A 16,554-nucleotide genomic window follows, 5' to 3' on the forward strand; every position below is an offset into this window, starting at 1 on the left:
TTCCTGCTGCTCCATTAAGAATCACCATGCCTTATGGACTAGATGCCAAGCCTTGTCAGGTACAGTGTAGGTTTGATTAAACACCTGGTAACCTGGCCCAAACCAGAAATGTGGCTGTATCAAATCAGGCACAACCACAAGGTATGTGGTGACAGCATAGCGATCCCCCAGGGACAAATACAGTTTAGGGGGAGAAAACACTGCTGCTGATGAATTCCTGTGATCTTTCTGGCTCTGACTGGGGCAGGCTGAGAGCTGGACCACAGCCTGAATCTACCCCCAGCCCATCCTGGAGGAGCACAAGTGGCTGTGCAGAACTGGAAGCGGTGAAGTGGATGAGCTTTGCTTCCTTCCACTTAAACATGTTTATTTAGCCATATTCGATCATACAGATCATGTCCTTTATTTACCTAACTCTGCTTGCAAATCAGGAACTGAAAATGTTTAAATATTTCATATGATTTCTGTATTTTCTTTGGAACTGCTGCTAATCCCTGTAAGCAGTTATGATTCAGAATTTACTGGTATTGAGCCCTCCTCAGATAAGTACTAAATAATACGCTCAGGAACATGATTCATTCATATGCTTTAGAAAAGAAACACTTAATTCAGCTTATATTCTTCTACTTCACTCCCAGAACATGAAAGGTTACAATTTTAATTGAGTTTAGAGATGACGCTCTTTTGTTTGTGGTATTTGCTGTTTTCTCTTTCTTTTCCTTTCCCCTCTCTCCTCTGCTTCTTCCTCTCCCCTTTCCTCCTCCCTTTCTTTTTCCCACTCCTTACATTCACACTTTTTTCAATTACATGTGTGACAGACATTCCCCTTTTGTTTTTGCAACTTGAAACTTCTTTCTAACAAGGGAAAAATACCTGCTTTTATCACAGGTAAAGTATGTAGAGCAGAGCAGAAGCAGAATTTATTCTTTTAAGATTGAACTGAAAATGGAAAGCATAGTAATTGATTTTGCTGCATCCAGCATAGCACTTTAAAAATAACACCCTGATAATTCTGATCTGACCCAAAACCAAAATTACAAGTGACAGCTTAATATCCAGGGATGCTAGTCGGGGATACTCCTTGCAAGAACTTCAGAGAGCTGTAAATTTAAGATTCTTGGTAATTTTAAATAAAAAATGGGTTCTTAGTGTTTCTTTCCCTCTCCCACCCCCAGCCCCCGCCTGATGTTTCTTTCTTTTCCCCCCATTCACTGCATCATTAGTACCACTCCTGCTACTGTGTTGCTCCAACATAAAGTGAGCAGGTTTTCAAGCTAGGGCTCTGCAAGGTCAGTTTAGTAACATCCACACAAATTGCTGCACTGAGTTCAGGAGCTTACAGGTAAGCACATCTGTTGCTACCTACCAAAGGGCTTTCATGACCACCAGTAAAATGAGTCCCAGACAACCCATGTAAGTGGCTAGCTAGAAGTTAATCTTTCCAGAATGGATAAATGGCATCTAGAATTACTTAGGCCCTTTCCCCCCCGCCCTACATTTACTCCATACAATTAAGAACTTAGGTTCCAAATATAGCTTTTAATAAGGAACTCATTTTCAGAGAACATAGACCTGACAGCTCTTGTTTTCCTTTCTGAATACAGGTGTTGCCACACTGGTGAACATCTAGCTCTATCTCCAGCATTTTCTACGCCAGCAGCTTCAGAGGAAGTTGCAAAAGATTCTCTAATGTCTGAGTAATTAATCTCACCCAGTGGAAGAGTTTTATCTGAATTCTTCTCCTAGGAATAGCAAATCCTTCTCAGAATAAATCTGAACTCCAGGTTTCTATGATACAAAATGTCAGAGGGCACCAGTGGTTAATGAGGAAGGATTTTGTAATTTTCTTTAGTTTGTCTCCTTATTTTTATTTTAAACATATTTCTTATCTTCCAGTAACACTAAGATTTCTAGTGAAACAGAAAAAGGTATAATTATCTGTATCACTTACTAATTTACAAAACCTTACTACTTCCACTGTTCATCTCCTTTCCTGTCTGTGCAGTACAGCTCACTGAAACCTCTCTCCTCTGTGCCCCTGTTAATGTATTGATTTGTCATTGAGCTTCCCCTGTCTCCACTGGATACCTTAAAGGATGGGTGACTAAAACTAAGCATTGTTCCAAAGGGATAATAAGGGATATTTTCAGAATTTATTTTCTCCTGTCCATTATTGGACATTGAGTTGAAGTTACTCAGAGACTTCTGACTAACTGGTTGTATTTCTGTTCAGAAGACTGCAGTCTTGGAGTCCTGACAATTCCTTTCTGTGTGCATTAATTTATATTTACCAGTATGAACACTGAACCTGAACCCTGTCCGTGCTCAGTCTTTGGTACCTTTCAGTAATATATGCCTGCTTGACTGGAAAAAGTGCCAGAAGCCCTACACATTTATGCTTGCATTTCTACTCATTGCCCTTATACAGGCAGGTATAAAAGTCAGTCTGGTGCTTTTACTTTTTTGATCTTTAAGTCTTACACTTCAGCTTTTTGAAAATTATGCCAAGTTTTCATTTTCAGGGAACCTATATAAAACAAAGAACAATATTAAATGTGAAGTAGACATGACAGACTAATTTTGTAAAGATTCTGCCAAGCAACTGTCCTTTTTATCCTGATTTTGTAAAATTCTGATTTTATGGAACCTTCTTGTTTTTCCAGTTCTGTGTTTCTCTCCCATCCCTTTAGCAATCTGTCTCCAGCAGGACTGTGCAGGCAGTTTTCTTCTGTGTGCCAAGGACTTTCTGGTGAGGTTTAAACAAACTAAATCAAAGATCCTGATGTGGCCTGAGGCCAAAGGACATAACACTGACCGTGTACTTGTACCTCAGCTTTCTTCCTCCCAAGCACAAACTGGTGATACTCAAACTGCCATTTGGGAACAGTCTCAAGCACAGCTATCCCTTGGACTGTCCCTGGGATGTCTCTGGGGGCTGCTGGTTGGCAAGAGGCAGCACTATGCCAGGGAAGGTGCTGACAGACTATGTCTGTAGTCATGTCCCAGTCCTTCAGCCACGGTCCCAGGCTTATAAATGAAGCTCAAATGCCTGAGTAAGCAACACAAAGGAAAAGAAAACTGGTTCTCACTTTTCTTCTTTTCATTGAGTTTAAATTACAAAGGAAGAAAAGAAAAATCAATAGAGCAGATCCCTTTCCTACTGAAATGCCAGATTAGAAAACAGGGCTGGAGTCTCTGATGCATGCAGTTCACCCTTCAGGCAGGAGGAAACCTTTTTGTTTTCTGACTGTCTTTTCAGTCCCTGGGTGGTCTAACCCTTGAAATAGCTTACAGAAGCTGGGAAGCTGCTCTTCTTTCTGCTGCAAGCTGCCATGATAGCCCAGGGTCTGGCAGAGCAGCTCTGTTGTGCCTCTACACCATAAGGGATTGTCCTGCAAGCGAGACAATCCTTGGATGTCCTTCTTGGTCACGTTTTCCCTGTTGTGTCTCGGTACTGCAGGATGAGCAGAATGAGGGCAGCAGGCTCAGCTGCTGGGTTTTTTTCTCATATGACAAAGTGAGAGGTGGATGAGAAGACTAGAGAGGGTTACTTTGTGAAATAACACTAAGCCACTAACTGCATACTTACTAAAGAGTGAGACCTTTCTAGTAGTTAAACACCTTATTTTGTGTGATAGGAGGAAAAGTATTGCTTAAGTGACCATTTTATTTTTATTCTGAAAGCTGTCAGCCACAAATTTCAAGGTGTGGCCAGGGAATAACATGAACATCTCTTTTTATGCAAGGGATGTCATGAGTGATAATCAAAGGTTCCCTTCTTACCTTAAGGTTCAGGCTCTGGGATCATATGCAAGTTACTTCCTTGTCCCAGCAGCTTGAATCAGAATACCAGAGGTATGTACCTATATTCTGGAAAATTAGGAGCTTCCTAGGGAGAATGCAGAGCTATTCTGAATGAGGCAGGAGAAGGTACTACACACAGGAGTAGACCCCAGGATACCCATCCTCTCTAGAGTTCATGTGCTTCCCTCTAAAATGCAGCCACATGGAACCCATCTGGAGAGCATTATGTGATCAAGCTTTACTCTTTCACAAGGCAATGGTAGCAGTAACTGGCACTAGCTCAAGGAGAAGAAATGAGAGATTCAGACATAAAGGCAGGTGTCCTGACTGTGGTGTAAGGTATTCTGAGTGCAGAAGAAACTGTGGGGCCTGTGCCACTGTGTTACTGGGAATGTGGGAGTCCCTCCCCAAGGAGAATCCAGGCTGCTGCAGGTATCACTTAGTGCTGTCTCTGAATTGCTGCAGAGCAGAAGATGGAGCTGCAGATACTAGAGTGCCTACACTTCTTGAAGCTCAAGAAATGCTGCAGTACAGAGTCAGGCACTGTGTGGGTTTAGGCATCTCCCAGGTTGAGTAATTGCTACCAACACCAGCATTTTTGATTGTTTTATTGAACTTAGACACTTATGTTCTACCTAAGTAAAATTCTTTTTTTAGTCTTTGTTTGCTCTTGCCCAAAATCAATCAACTTCCAGCTCCACAGGGTTTGGTTTTCTAATCCAACTATACTTAATCACTGATGTATAACATTATTTTTTCTGCCCTTTTCTAGCGGCTTCTTATTTTTTGCCCTCTAAGTGTGTACTTGCATTCTCTGAATCTATTTATAAGGGCTTCCCCTCTTCCAGCAGTGTTTAATCAAAGAGAAGGCTATCAGCAGGTGGTCAGCATCAAATGTCAGCAGCTATTTTGTTTCTGACATCTCTTGGAAAAAAATGTTTCATTACCATGCAAATGATGTTAGTATTCCTTTCCAAGATCCATTGTCACACGATGTAACATATGGTACACAGAAATGTGCTCCCAAGATTTATGTGGCAACTAAATTTCATAGCAGAACAACAATTGTGAGAGCTAAGCTATCAGACGACAGACATCACTGCTTCCCAGTGCTTTGATGATTATTCCTCTATCCCATGGTGGCAAATTTAACTTTGAGGGGAGTGGGGGAGGCTTTATTTCAGCTTTCTTTTAAACCCTTCAATTTTTCTTTAGCTTGTATCAGAAATATCATGGTGCCTTTCACAGCAACTTTAATGGGTGTTATTATCTTCCTTGAGTATGTCTAGGAAAGGAATTATTCACTTGATACTTGGAGTGGCAATATCTTGAACTACACAAAGAGAATTGAAGCTGTTGGCCTCTCTTGGGAGTCTTTGAAAGTGCCAATAATGGTAGTAGAAACTCAACAAGCCCTGTAAGCAGAATTAGATAAACCTATGAGAGGTTTGATTCATTAGAGCACTGGAGTGACTTCAGCAGGGCTTCAGGATGTGTCTGGAGTTAAGCATATGTTTGGGTGAATTGTTAACCTCAAGTGAGTGTGTGCTGACTCAGGGACGAGACATTCCTTATAGCTTGTTGTTTTCCACTTTGCCATCTGGGAAGAGGCAACTTGACAGCACGTGGGCTGTGTGAGACATCAGCGTGTTTCTGAAAGGGTATGAACACCCTTGAAAGTTTCCAGGTCCTCTGAATCAGGAAATTTTCTCTCTAAAGATCTAACTGGGGTGGAACAACCTCACTGTAGTGTTTGAAAGCAAATTGACCATGCCACAGCATTTGTTAAGGTATCAGTCAACCTGTGGCTAATTAAAGTAATCTTATGTTTCAGTGGGACTACTAATGACGCAGGTGGAAAGCTTTACAGAACCTCCAGGTTTGGGGATGTGAAACTGCACCTTTTCAGATACTTTAGGAAGTCTCTTTAGAATCTGGACTGGTATAAGAACCCAAATTTCCAAACACTATGAATTATAGATTCATCTTTTCACTACACCCATTTTTGGACCTAGGGGAGCACATTGTATTCGTATGGAATAAATGTTGGTACAGGCTGTTAAGGCAACTCATCCTCAGGTGAAGACAGATACTACAAAAGAGTGGGTAATACAGACCTGTTGCTGCTTTTGTGGAAAAAGTGCAAGATATCTTGATCATTCTCCAAAAGATTCTGACTTCCCAAAACCTCTAGGGGTTCATTTGAAAAATCTTCCATATCACTCTCTACTTGGTCAGCACACACCCCTCCTTATCTAATCTGATACCCTTCCAGTCTGCCATGTCACAGTCTTGACCTAAACACCTTTTCTATACTGTTGCACTGCTTTGCATTTTTAATGCATGTTTACAGAAGAATAAATGTTTGTTCTAACAAAATATATTTCTCTGTGGGCACTCTTCTTTTTTTTTCTTCTTTTCCAGTGACAAAATGTTCCCAGCTTTTGGATTCGGAGCAAGGATACCCCCAGAATACAAAGTAGGTGCATAAATGACATTTTTTAGCTTCCTTGGTTTATGAGGCACAAAATAAGGGAGAAATGGTTTAGTGCAGAGCAAGGGTCGTGGGGAGCAGTTACTGCTGCTTGTTTTCTTTCATCTGGCTTTCTTGTCCAATGATACCTGACTGAAACCAGAACTCAAGGTTAGACTTAAAATAGTTGTGTTTCACTCAAAAGATTTCATTATATTGGCAAAGCTTTGTTAATGGATGCTAGTCTAGTCAGCAGAGAACATTCTATTAGCTGGACAACTGAATTTTTAAACGTTTGCCAAGCGTATTTGGAAAATTTGTGAGCCCTGGTTTTACAGAAACCATTTTTGGAAGATGTGGTTCAGTGAGCCACATATGTCTATGTTTTGTGACGTAGAGATTGAAAATCTCTTCCTGAAAATTAAGACCTTAGAAGAGTTTTGCTCTGTGGTAAATTTTTGTGCCACAGTGGACATCTTCATTACCAGGAAGATAAATAAAAAACCATGCATCCATGCTAGAGAGAAGTAGTATTTCTAAACAACACGAAATGAGAGTGATCCACAGTGATGGTGCAATTGTGAGTGTAAATATGCAGCTTGGTACAGCTGGAGTGAAGACAGTGGAGTAAAAGAAGGAGCATCCAACAGAAAAATGCCTAAAAGAAACAGGTAGAAGTTCAAATCCTGTGTTGCATATGCAGAGCTAATGTAATCAATGGGCTACTTATTTCTGCACAAATAAGTAACTGAAAACCAGGTGCTGATTCTGCAACTCAGATACTATCTGAGAAAGAGCAGCACTGGGCTTCAGATCATGCAGACTTCATCCAGCATCCCCATGTTCCCTCCTCTGAGTTGTGTCTCTCAGATCAGGCTGTGCTAGGGAGGTGAACCTGGCCAGGTGAGAATAGTTCTGTGGTAAGAGGGATCATGTGTCCTTCAGCATTATAAAGCAGGGATCAGCAGATAAAAGAAACATACTATTGTGTTCCTCATGGCTTGCAGATTTGTTACCTGCATAAGAGTAGCAGTAACAATGTACAGCAAATTTGGTAAGTGCTTGCAAACAGATCTCTAAGGTAAGTCAACCTATGTCTTAGCACCATTGGCTTCTAAGCTAAAAAACACTTTTGTAAAAAAGTGGACTGTGCCTGACAAGGTATTTTGCAGTGCTCTGTTCCTGAAAGTATCACCAGTGCTAATGCTTTTGAAAATCAGACACAGCTTCTAGAACTTAGATACATATTTTAATGTGGTAAATGCACACAGAATAAGCATACTGAACAGCCTTTACCACCAGACACACTATTGAACCACAATAGCTACTTGTCAAATGTCCATCCCTTTGCCACGATTATGTACCTCCCTACCCATGGCTGTATAGCTGTGTTGAGTGGATTAATTGATCTATATATCACAACCAGATCACTCTTTCAAGCCCCATACTGGCCGTCACTGGCAATGCCATGTACCAATGTGATTGTCCTAGATAGAGGTACCAGCCTCGTGGTGTGCCAGGGGCTGGCTGTCCCAGTATCTGCAAGGTGACCATCATTGCATGAGGGAAAACTTGCAATTCTTTCAGCTGTAGAGAACCATATTTATCCAATGATTTCCTGAAGGAAGATGTTACTGCGCCATCTGAAGTCTTTCCACCAGTCTCCTGGTGATGGCAGTAGAGTAAAATTAACAGTACAGGAGTGCTTCTTAGCCAGAATAATAAGCTGGTAGCATTGATGGCTCAGGTCACATGAGCATAGGGGCAACAAACCCATTTTTTTAGTCCCAGGCAACAGCCTCTTCACCTGATTGTCAGAGTATGTTTCAGGTGTTGGCTGAAAAACATGTGCCTTGACAGAAAGTTATTTCAGGGGGGACTTCATAACGAGATATTCCTACAATCACCAACACCAACTGATTTTCTGCTTTGGCAGAACTGGTGTTTGGATAATCTCCTGACAACTACTCTCAAGAAAGTCAGAAACTTCCACTGAAGTTAGTAACCCATCCATGGATGAAGAATCTTGTCTAATAGCATGAGCTGTCTTGAAGAGTCTGTGTCTTACTAACCTCTCAACACAAGAAAACTGATTAGTCAGGACCTTCAGATTTTGGTAAGTTCAGGAAAAACAAGGGTAGAGTTAAGAGGATGGGGCTACTTCCTTGTGGCTTACATATGTCCAAGTAAAGGAAACAAGTCCCAAAATAAATGGAGACACAAGTGAGGGCTAGAACAACCCCTTTAATCCCCACTATGGAAAACTGTGACAGAAAATTGCAATGACAAAATGACATGACATTAGCTTACCAATGTAATAAAACTTTAAAGAAGAGAAGAGCCATGTTGCAGAGGGACTAGCCCTTCTGTGTAACAGATGGGGAAAAATAATTAGCTTGGTGTCCATCACGGGCGCATCCAATTTGAACTGGGTTAGGAATTAACAGTCATCTGTCCCTCACTGTGATACTCTACACAGTCCATACAGGTATCTGTCTCCTTAGAATAAACTGTATCAACACTTCCAAGTCCCTTCTTGGCTTTGGCTGCACTTCTACATTGAAAGATGTACCCTCTAAGAGAGTGAAGAGTCAGCCTCATCATGATGCGTTAATAAGTCAAGACCAATTGACCTGAAAATCTATCAGTAATTGAGTCTACATTAGTGTCATAAAGTTACTTTAAAACCAACAGTGATCAGTTTTTGATGTGGAACATATTGCAAAGATGCATAAGAAACAGTGAAGAAACTGATATAATTAGAAGTAACAAAGACTGTAGAAAAAAGGGCTCCCAACTTGTCTTGCCTAGCTTCTCTTCTGCTGCAAAAATATGGTAACACTGTAGACACCCTAGCAACACTGCAGGTTTTATGCTATTCAAATGTTCTTTTGATGCTTCCAGTCAAATGTATTGCAAGTCATACAAAGTTGGTTTTTTTTCGTTAAAGGTCAGCAGTGCCATAACTGCATGAATTCATATCTTCAAATCTTTATGAAAAGTTCTAATTTCTGACCCCATCATGTGGAGAAACCAGCTTTTCATTTTAATTTAAAGCGCCTGCTTTCAAGTCTTCAGTCCTAATGAGATGATCTAACCTGCTTATAGCACATTGGTCTCTGTACCCCAGCAGCTGCTCTTTTGTTTCTTCTAGTGGAAAAGAAATTCCTATGGCTGTGGAAGAAATCAGTCCCACTGCCAAGGGTTTCTAAGTAACCATGAGGGCCTCCACACAACTAAAAGAACATAGCTTCCTTAAAAGTCTCAATGAAAGCTGACCAATAAAGGCTGCCAATACACAGGCAGGGAGGCCATAGGTAAGCAGCTTGATAAAAACAGTAGGTAAAATAAGTAGATCAAGTGAATTCAAGTCAAACATGTCAAGCTCAGTCACAAGCTGTAGAAAAAGAAGGCCTGTAACTCAGTATTTGGCATGAATCAATGGTAACAAGTACCCATTTAGTGATCAAATGCTATTTAAGACCAGCTGAAAGCTGTTTCTTTCAGGCAGACCATAAGGTTTAAATCTTTTTCCAGTGTTTCCTTGGTGCACTAGATCACATGGGAGAAAGGTACCCATTTGTGATGTTATATCAAACCAATGGCTTGGCTTTGTACTGACTTGAGCTCCTTCCAGTATCCTGGGATGGGTGCTGGAGGGCAGTGTTGACCTGTCCATTCAATGAGATTTCCAGCATCCTCACATCCTTCTACATTCTACAAAGGAACCCCAATGTTCACTATACCAGCTATTATTCCCCATGGAAAAAGACACCCCACGTTTTACATCAGCACTTCAGATCAATGTCAGTATCCCCCTCTGCAGGCTTTTCATGAATCTCATGAGGGTGAACTCCTTTAAAAACATATTTTTATATATGTTTTCTACAGAATTTCCATATCGGGAACACGCTGCTCTGTTACCCTGACTTTATTTTCCCTCATTTCAGCTCCAAATGAAACACTTCAGCCGTTAGCAGAAAACCATCAGGTTTTTAGTGACATAAGGAATCTGTGGGAGTGAAGGAAGCAAGACATGCCATATATAACATTCCTCATCAGTCTAGAGATCTTTCATCTAATATTTGGCAATATGATCTTTTTCCCCACGGCCTGACACATACATCACCCTACTCCTTGATCTAAGTAAACATGAGAGCAATATTCCCCACGTGAGTTTCTAACAAATGAAACTTGCAGAACATGCTGGTTATTCCACACCAGTGTCTCCAATCCATCACTTCTTTTTTTTGCAACGAGAAGTATCTGAAAAGTCTGATGTAAAGTGAAGAGGTGGCAGATAATACAGACTCAGACACTGATGCCAAAGGGCACAGTGAAGAGGAGGAAAGAAAGCTGAACCACACACACTAATTTGTTATCAGACAGAACTCAAAGGAGCTGAAAAAACACACAGCACCACAAAACTTACTGTTAAAATGAAAAGAAAGTTAAGAATTGTGTCAGCCCCATGACAGGAGAATTGTCAATAATGAAATGTTCTTTCCTAAAGGAGACTTGCAGGCTGACACCTAAATAGGTACGAAACAACTTGCACTTTGCTTTAACACAGTCCTTGGTTATTTCTGCACTTTTAATGAAAGCTTCATTTGCTGCTTGTGCTGGGAAGAGTTGCTGGAGAGAACATCACTGCAATTATAGAAACAGTACAGCATCTTTACCACCCAAACTTGCACTGTCTGTTTTGCTGGAGAGGTAAGGGAGTAAAAAAGTGCTTTTGTCTTTCTGATTCCCACACTTTGAGGAGCTTGAGAGCAAAAATATGCAAACGACAAAAAAGACCCAGCACAAGAATGTGCAGCACAAAAAGAGAAAAAACGGAATTTGTCAACTTATCCACACAACCTGGATTTAGACATGGAAACTGGGAAGCATGTTCAGAAATCAAGTACTAAGTTAAATAAATGGCCAAGCTTTGCCAAGCAGAAATGTCTACAGTGTGGTCTTAGCCAGAGACACAAGCTGTCCAGCTCCCAAACTGTTTGATTAATGAGCATTCTGAAAATAATAGCTTTTGAGCAATGGTTCTTTAAATTTGTTATTGTCCTAAATTTTTGCAAAATATGCAGGTATTCCATATTTAATTTTCAGACTAGCAGTGGCTTAATAGTGTTCAATTTATTCACAGATAAGTGCTCAAGATTGTACATCTCAGCATTTATGGTTTTATGCCTCTATTATTGTTCATGGATTTTTGACAATCTCTATTTAAATTAGTAAGAAAGCATTCCTAACCATGGCTGAGTTTGTCAGATTGTTTGTCAAATAGTTCCAGTACCATCACCATAGAGGTTTCTGGAAAGCTGGAGCTAACTAGGGCACAGAAGTTAATTTAAATTAGTTCAGCAATCCAGAGGGAGGGAAAAAAAGAAAAAAAAAAATTACTAATTTTCAGAATAGACACATCAATATTCAGTATTTGAAAAATTAATTAAAAACATGGCTTCTGAATCAGAGCAGATTTTATTTAAAAAATGAAAGTTCAGTTAGAGTAAAAGGGATTTTAAAAAATGTTAAGGCCAAAATAGAGTGACATTTCAATACAACTTAAACAAAATGTCTTTGAGTAGTGCAAAAGCTTTCCAGCAATTTGCTTTATGATTTTTTGACATTTTATTATTTGTCAGATTCCAGGGTAGTGTTTTCATTTGTGTTTTGAGGCTTCTGTTTAAGTCCTGAAGACATTTTTTACTATGAAATCTCAAAAATCCTCATGAATTAGGAAATTATCCTTTCCTTTCAGCTTTAGTTAGAAATCTATTTAGCAAGCATTTCATCAGTTATGAGGATGAATTTCATTACATCCCAACATGAGGGAAATAAGTTACCTGCTATTAAGGTGGCTTTTCTACCAAGCTGATTATAAGCATATGAAAGTATGGTTATCATTCCTGCAAGTCTCATGGGTGCCTTTCTATAGTTAGGTACTTGTTACTGTCTATATATGGGCAATGGAGGTACAGTGGTAAAAATTTTACTGTAATCAGCAAAAATATTACAGACTATTTATTTAGTTGATGTATCCCCAGAAATGCTTGCAATCTCCATGGTGATGTATGGTAAAGCTACTTATTTTGCTTTTTAAAAAACTTGAAGACATTACCTGATAAATGTGTTCCTAGTGAAGGAAGTTCCTGGACAGCTGTGTTTGAATAATCCCACATCAGTGCTGACATCTGCTAAATAATTTATCAGGAGTCCTGCAGAGGGAAAAGATTAATACATAGTCAAGTGCAAGTAAATGTTCTTAGTTGGAGGCTTTGAGTGGTGTGCAGCAAGCCCAGTAATGCGATGCTGTTCATATGTAATCACCTTTGCACTCCAGCATTTATCTTTTCTTTCCCTTTATGGGTTGATTTTATGGATCTATCTCAAGAGACAGGAGGGTCAGCCACATTTTTGAAACCTACTTCATGGTCTTTGGCACAATCAGGGTTCTGCAAGAACATTCCTTGTGGTGATGCTGGTTCCACCACAGACAACGATCTGCAGTTCTGTGCAAGGTTCTCTGTGCGAGGCAGGTACCACTGTAAAATAATCATTCTGTGTTTGTGTGGCTTGACATATCCCCTGTTTTCCTGACTGTAAGATTGATCCATCATACACATGACCTTAGCAGATTGTATATAAACAAACTTGCTTCTGAAAAATTAAGCATCTTGTTGTTTCCCCTGAGTATTTCCAGTCTTCACCATCTTAGATATTCATGTTTTTGCCTTCTTTTCCCCATTAGTTTATCAGTTCTGGGAATGCATGAGGGCTGTGTCATTCACTTTCAGAAATATGCCATTTAGCATATCAGCTTTTGATCCTCCATCATCAGTGTGGTTTGCCTTTCAGTCACAAAAGCCCTTGCACGTTTATTTTTTAAAAAATAAAAAAATAAAAAGGAGGGAGAGTCATTACTTTGCACTGTTTTGAAAATTAAAGCATTGACTATTTGATCCAGACCACCTTTCAACAAGGGTGGGCTTTATGTGGAGTCCTATCAGGCAGGAGCCCAAATTCAGTGAGGTGTTCAGCACATGTCACGTGCCTGAAGTCTCTGCTGGGTTGGACCCACTTGAATTCTGGCCACCTCAGGGAACACAGCACAAGGGCAGGTTGAAGCACAACTGATTTTACTCACTTGAGTGGGGAATGAGTTCTGAACATTTGGAGAAACCCTGTTTAAAAAAATGTGTTCTGTTGGCTTGCCTCTGGTGATGATTTCCTGTTTGTGAACCATCACTGAGCTGCACAAAGAACTTCTCTTCTTCATATTGCACTTTAATCTTGTTTAAATTGTGATGGGCTGTTCAGAATGCATAGGAACCAACCAGGTAGGTCTGCATCCGGTGTGTTTCCTGTCCTGCCTTCAGCATAAATTTTAACACTCTTACTGGTGAACCAGGGTGACAATGTATGAGAGCCACTTGTTTTGGGACAGTAGGAGCCATTTCTCAGACAGTATACGTTTTTGGATCATGGTGCACACTTACTAGACTTGGGACTTTCTTATTGGCCAGAACTGTTGTCTACATTTTTCTTCCATAATAACCTGGGAGCCACAGCTCTGCACCAGAGAAATTGTTTGTATGGTGTGATCCTGAAAGAGGTATAGCAACAAAAGCATCCCACCCATGCTCGTGTATGAGGTTAAAATACTGTATTCATAGCTCTGGGGAGAAAAAAAAAAAGTAGTTATAAAATAAATTAACTGGAGAGGCACAGTGTTGACAGAATCAGCCTGCAGTACATTAACATGCATTGCAATCCCTCTTGCTTCTGAGATGCAGTTAGTACAAAACATAGGAAGCTTAAAGTAAGAAGAAAAGCTACCAAATAGCAAAAAAATAATCAGTGAATGAAAACTCACATAACCATTCTTGACAGCTGCAATTATCCTTGGCCTGCAGCTGGTCATGAGACTGGCAGATACCAGCTGGGCAAAGTGTGCCAAGAGACATACAGAGCAGCCAGACAGAAGGGCTTTGGGGCACCTCTGAAGCTTATCTGACAACCCTGCTCTTCTGTGCCTGCTCAGTGGGGAACATCCATTGTGACTTTCTGCATTATCTTCCATAGCTGAGTAGGGTAGCCAAAATGACCCATGCAAAGCCATTTGAAAGAGGCAATTGGTGCTTGGTGTAGACATAGCAAACTCCTGACTGGGCCAAGCTAGCTGCAGACTCTTCAGTGTGGTTTTGCTTCAGACCTTTCCTACCATGGTAGAAGTCCTGCTTTGTTTCAACTCTTAATAAGTAGTGGGAGGTATCACTGTGGTGAGCAAGGCCAGAATATGATGGGGAAATTTAATTTCTCTGTGAGAAGCTCTCTTTGGAAATAAATAGCCGACTTATACCACTTCACTTTTACAGAAGCTTCTCTGCATTCACTTATTTGATCTATTGGTCTATGGGCCATAGACCATTTGCTGTGCTGTGCTGTAGTCTAAATCAGCAAATGTTTTGGTTTTACCATCATTTGTCTTAGAAAATAGTTTTGCAGTATTTTGTTACAACTTGAGAGAGACAGAGAGAGAGAATGGGATATTCACTAAATTTCAGGAAAAACGAGTCTTCAGGTTTTTTTCTTAGTAATTTCCCACCAGCCTAATCTAATTTCTTAACCAGTTTAGTCTTCTTACATTTCTTATTATTTCATAGTGAGTCTGGGTGACTTTCTCGTTCTCTTCAGCAAATACATGATTTGCCCAGTAATCCCATAGCTTACAAATGAGGAACTGTTCACCCATGGGAACATGGGATTCAGAAGGGGGCTGAGCTTGTGCTGTCAGTGCTGTATCAAAACCTGCTTTCTCTGTCCTGCAATCTGAGATGCTGAGCTAGGGAGAGCTGGCATTTACATCTCCTCAGCAATAGTTCCCTCTTCTATAGCTGGCATTGATAGCCCAATCCTGACACCATATTTATATATTTCTCATGTACTTTTTTTTTCTCTTTGTGCTGTTTTTTCTTGACTTTGTTATTATTGATGAGTTTTCTTCCAGTTTTGTTACTTTTTTCTGCAGGGAGCTCCCACTGGGACTGTATTTCACACTTGATGGCTGAAAGCTTTAAAGATCTCAGGTTTAAAACAGAAAGAATGTAAGGGGTGTTTAACTGCACGTTCTCTTGGAATAATTTTTCTGACTACAGTCATCTTCTCTTCTTTCCATTATCTGCAGGTCTCTCATGATTTTGCAATCAATTTCAATGAAGACAACCCAGAATGTGCAGGTAACATTCCCACTAAGATAGAGTGCTGTATTTCTGCCCTTCAAAACGTACTTGTATTTTTAATTGTATCCCCCAAGTATTGTTTAAAGTGAATTTTTAAACACAGCAGCCAGGAGTTTCAAGACCCATTAAGTCTCCAAGGTTTAGCTTTAGAAAATAGACCCATTAAGTCTCTAAGGTTTAGCTTTAGAAAATAGGTCCCCTTGAAAGCACACCACACTGGACATTCAGCACTTGATCTTCTCCAAATTACTAGCATTTCTGAAAACTAAAGCCTTGTTTTCTAGATTCATTCCAGACCTTCAGCTATAGCAAGATCATGTGTTGTGCAGCTAAGAAGGAGGGCAGGACACGCAAAAGCAGGTTGTGCACCTCTGATCAAAGGCTTCTCCATATAGAACCAATTCTTTGGCCAGACCTCTAGCAACAGCAGCCTGCTGCAAGTCACCTCAGCCATGTCCCTTACCAGAGGGTCAGGGCAGTAGCTGAGGACTGCTGTAGCAGAAGGAAACATACTTCCATAGGACCAAATGCAGAAATAGGCTCTTTTAATGTACTGTAAGATATCAGTATGTTCCAGCAACAATCACTAATCCTCAGTAGCCAGAGGCCAGATTCATGTAGCAGATTTTGCTGTATGTCTTGTTTTTGTCAGTGAGGTCTGCAGTGACTGATTCTGTCCTCCTACAATCTCCTGCCACAATTCACACATATTTTGTAAAATATGAGAACAGGACAGTAATCTCTAACCAGTCTAACAAGTAATCCCAGACTAACACTTTATTGAGAGTCTTGGTCAGATGATCAGATAATCATTGCTGTCTAAAATTCACAGGTTTTAATTCTTCCTTACCTTCCTGATGCCTCCCAAATACTGAAATGGATGTTTCAAAATGTTCTTTGGGTTCAAATTTTCTAGCTGCTCCTTTCAGCTCTTCTCAGCCTTATTAGTTCAGGCATGGTCAGCAGAATATGTTCAGGGTGAGAAGATGCCAAGAAATTAAGTGAGGAAAAGAAGAGAGGACAAGCAATCCA

At 40.3% G+C, this 16,554-nt stretch overlaps 1 protein-coding gene across 1 annotated transcript in view; it reads left to right on the forward strand.

Annotated features, from left to right (window-relative positions):
- The window catches only part of CPNE4 (copine IV), a 182,017-nt gene that overhangs the window by 151,749 nt on the left and 13,714 nt on the right, over nucleotides 1-16,554 (forward strand). The window contains exons 11-12 of the mRNA XM_010007483.1: nucleotides 6,229-6,283; nucleotides 15,468-15,519. Coding sequence (XP_010005785.1) covers nucleotides 6,229-6,283; nucleotides 15,468-15,519 — 107 coding nt within the window. The remainder of the gene's footprint in view (nucleotides 1-6,228; nucleotides 6,284-15,467; nucleotides 15,520-16,554) is intronic.

This window comes from Chaetura pelagica, unplaced genomic scaffold, assembly GCF_000747805.2.
Source record: "Chaetura pelagica isolate M959 unplaced genomic scaffold, ChaPel_1.0 scaffold10, whole genome shotgun sequence".
Classification (NCBI taxonomy): domain Eukaryota; kingdom Metazoa; phylum Chordata; class Aves; order Apodiformes; family Apodidae; genus Chaetura; species Chaetura pelagica.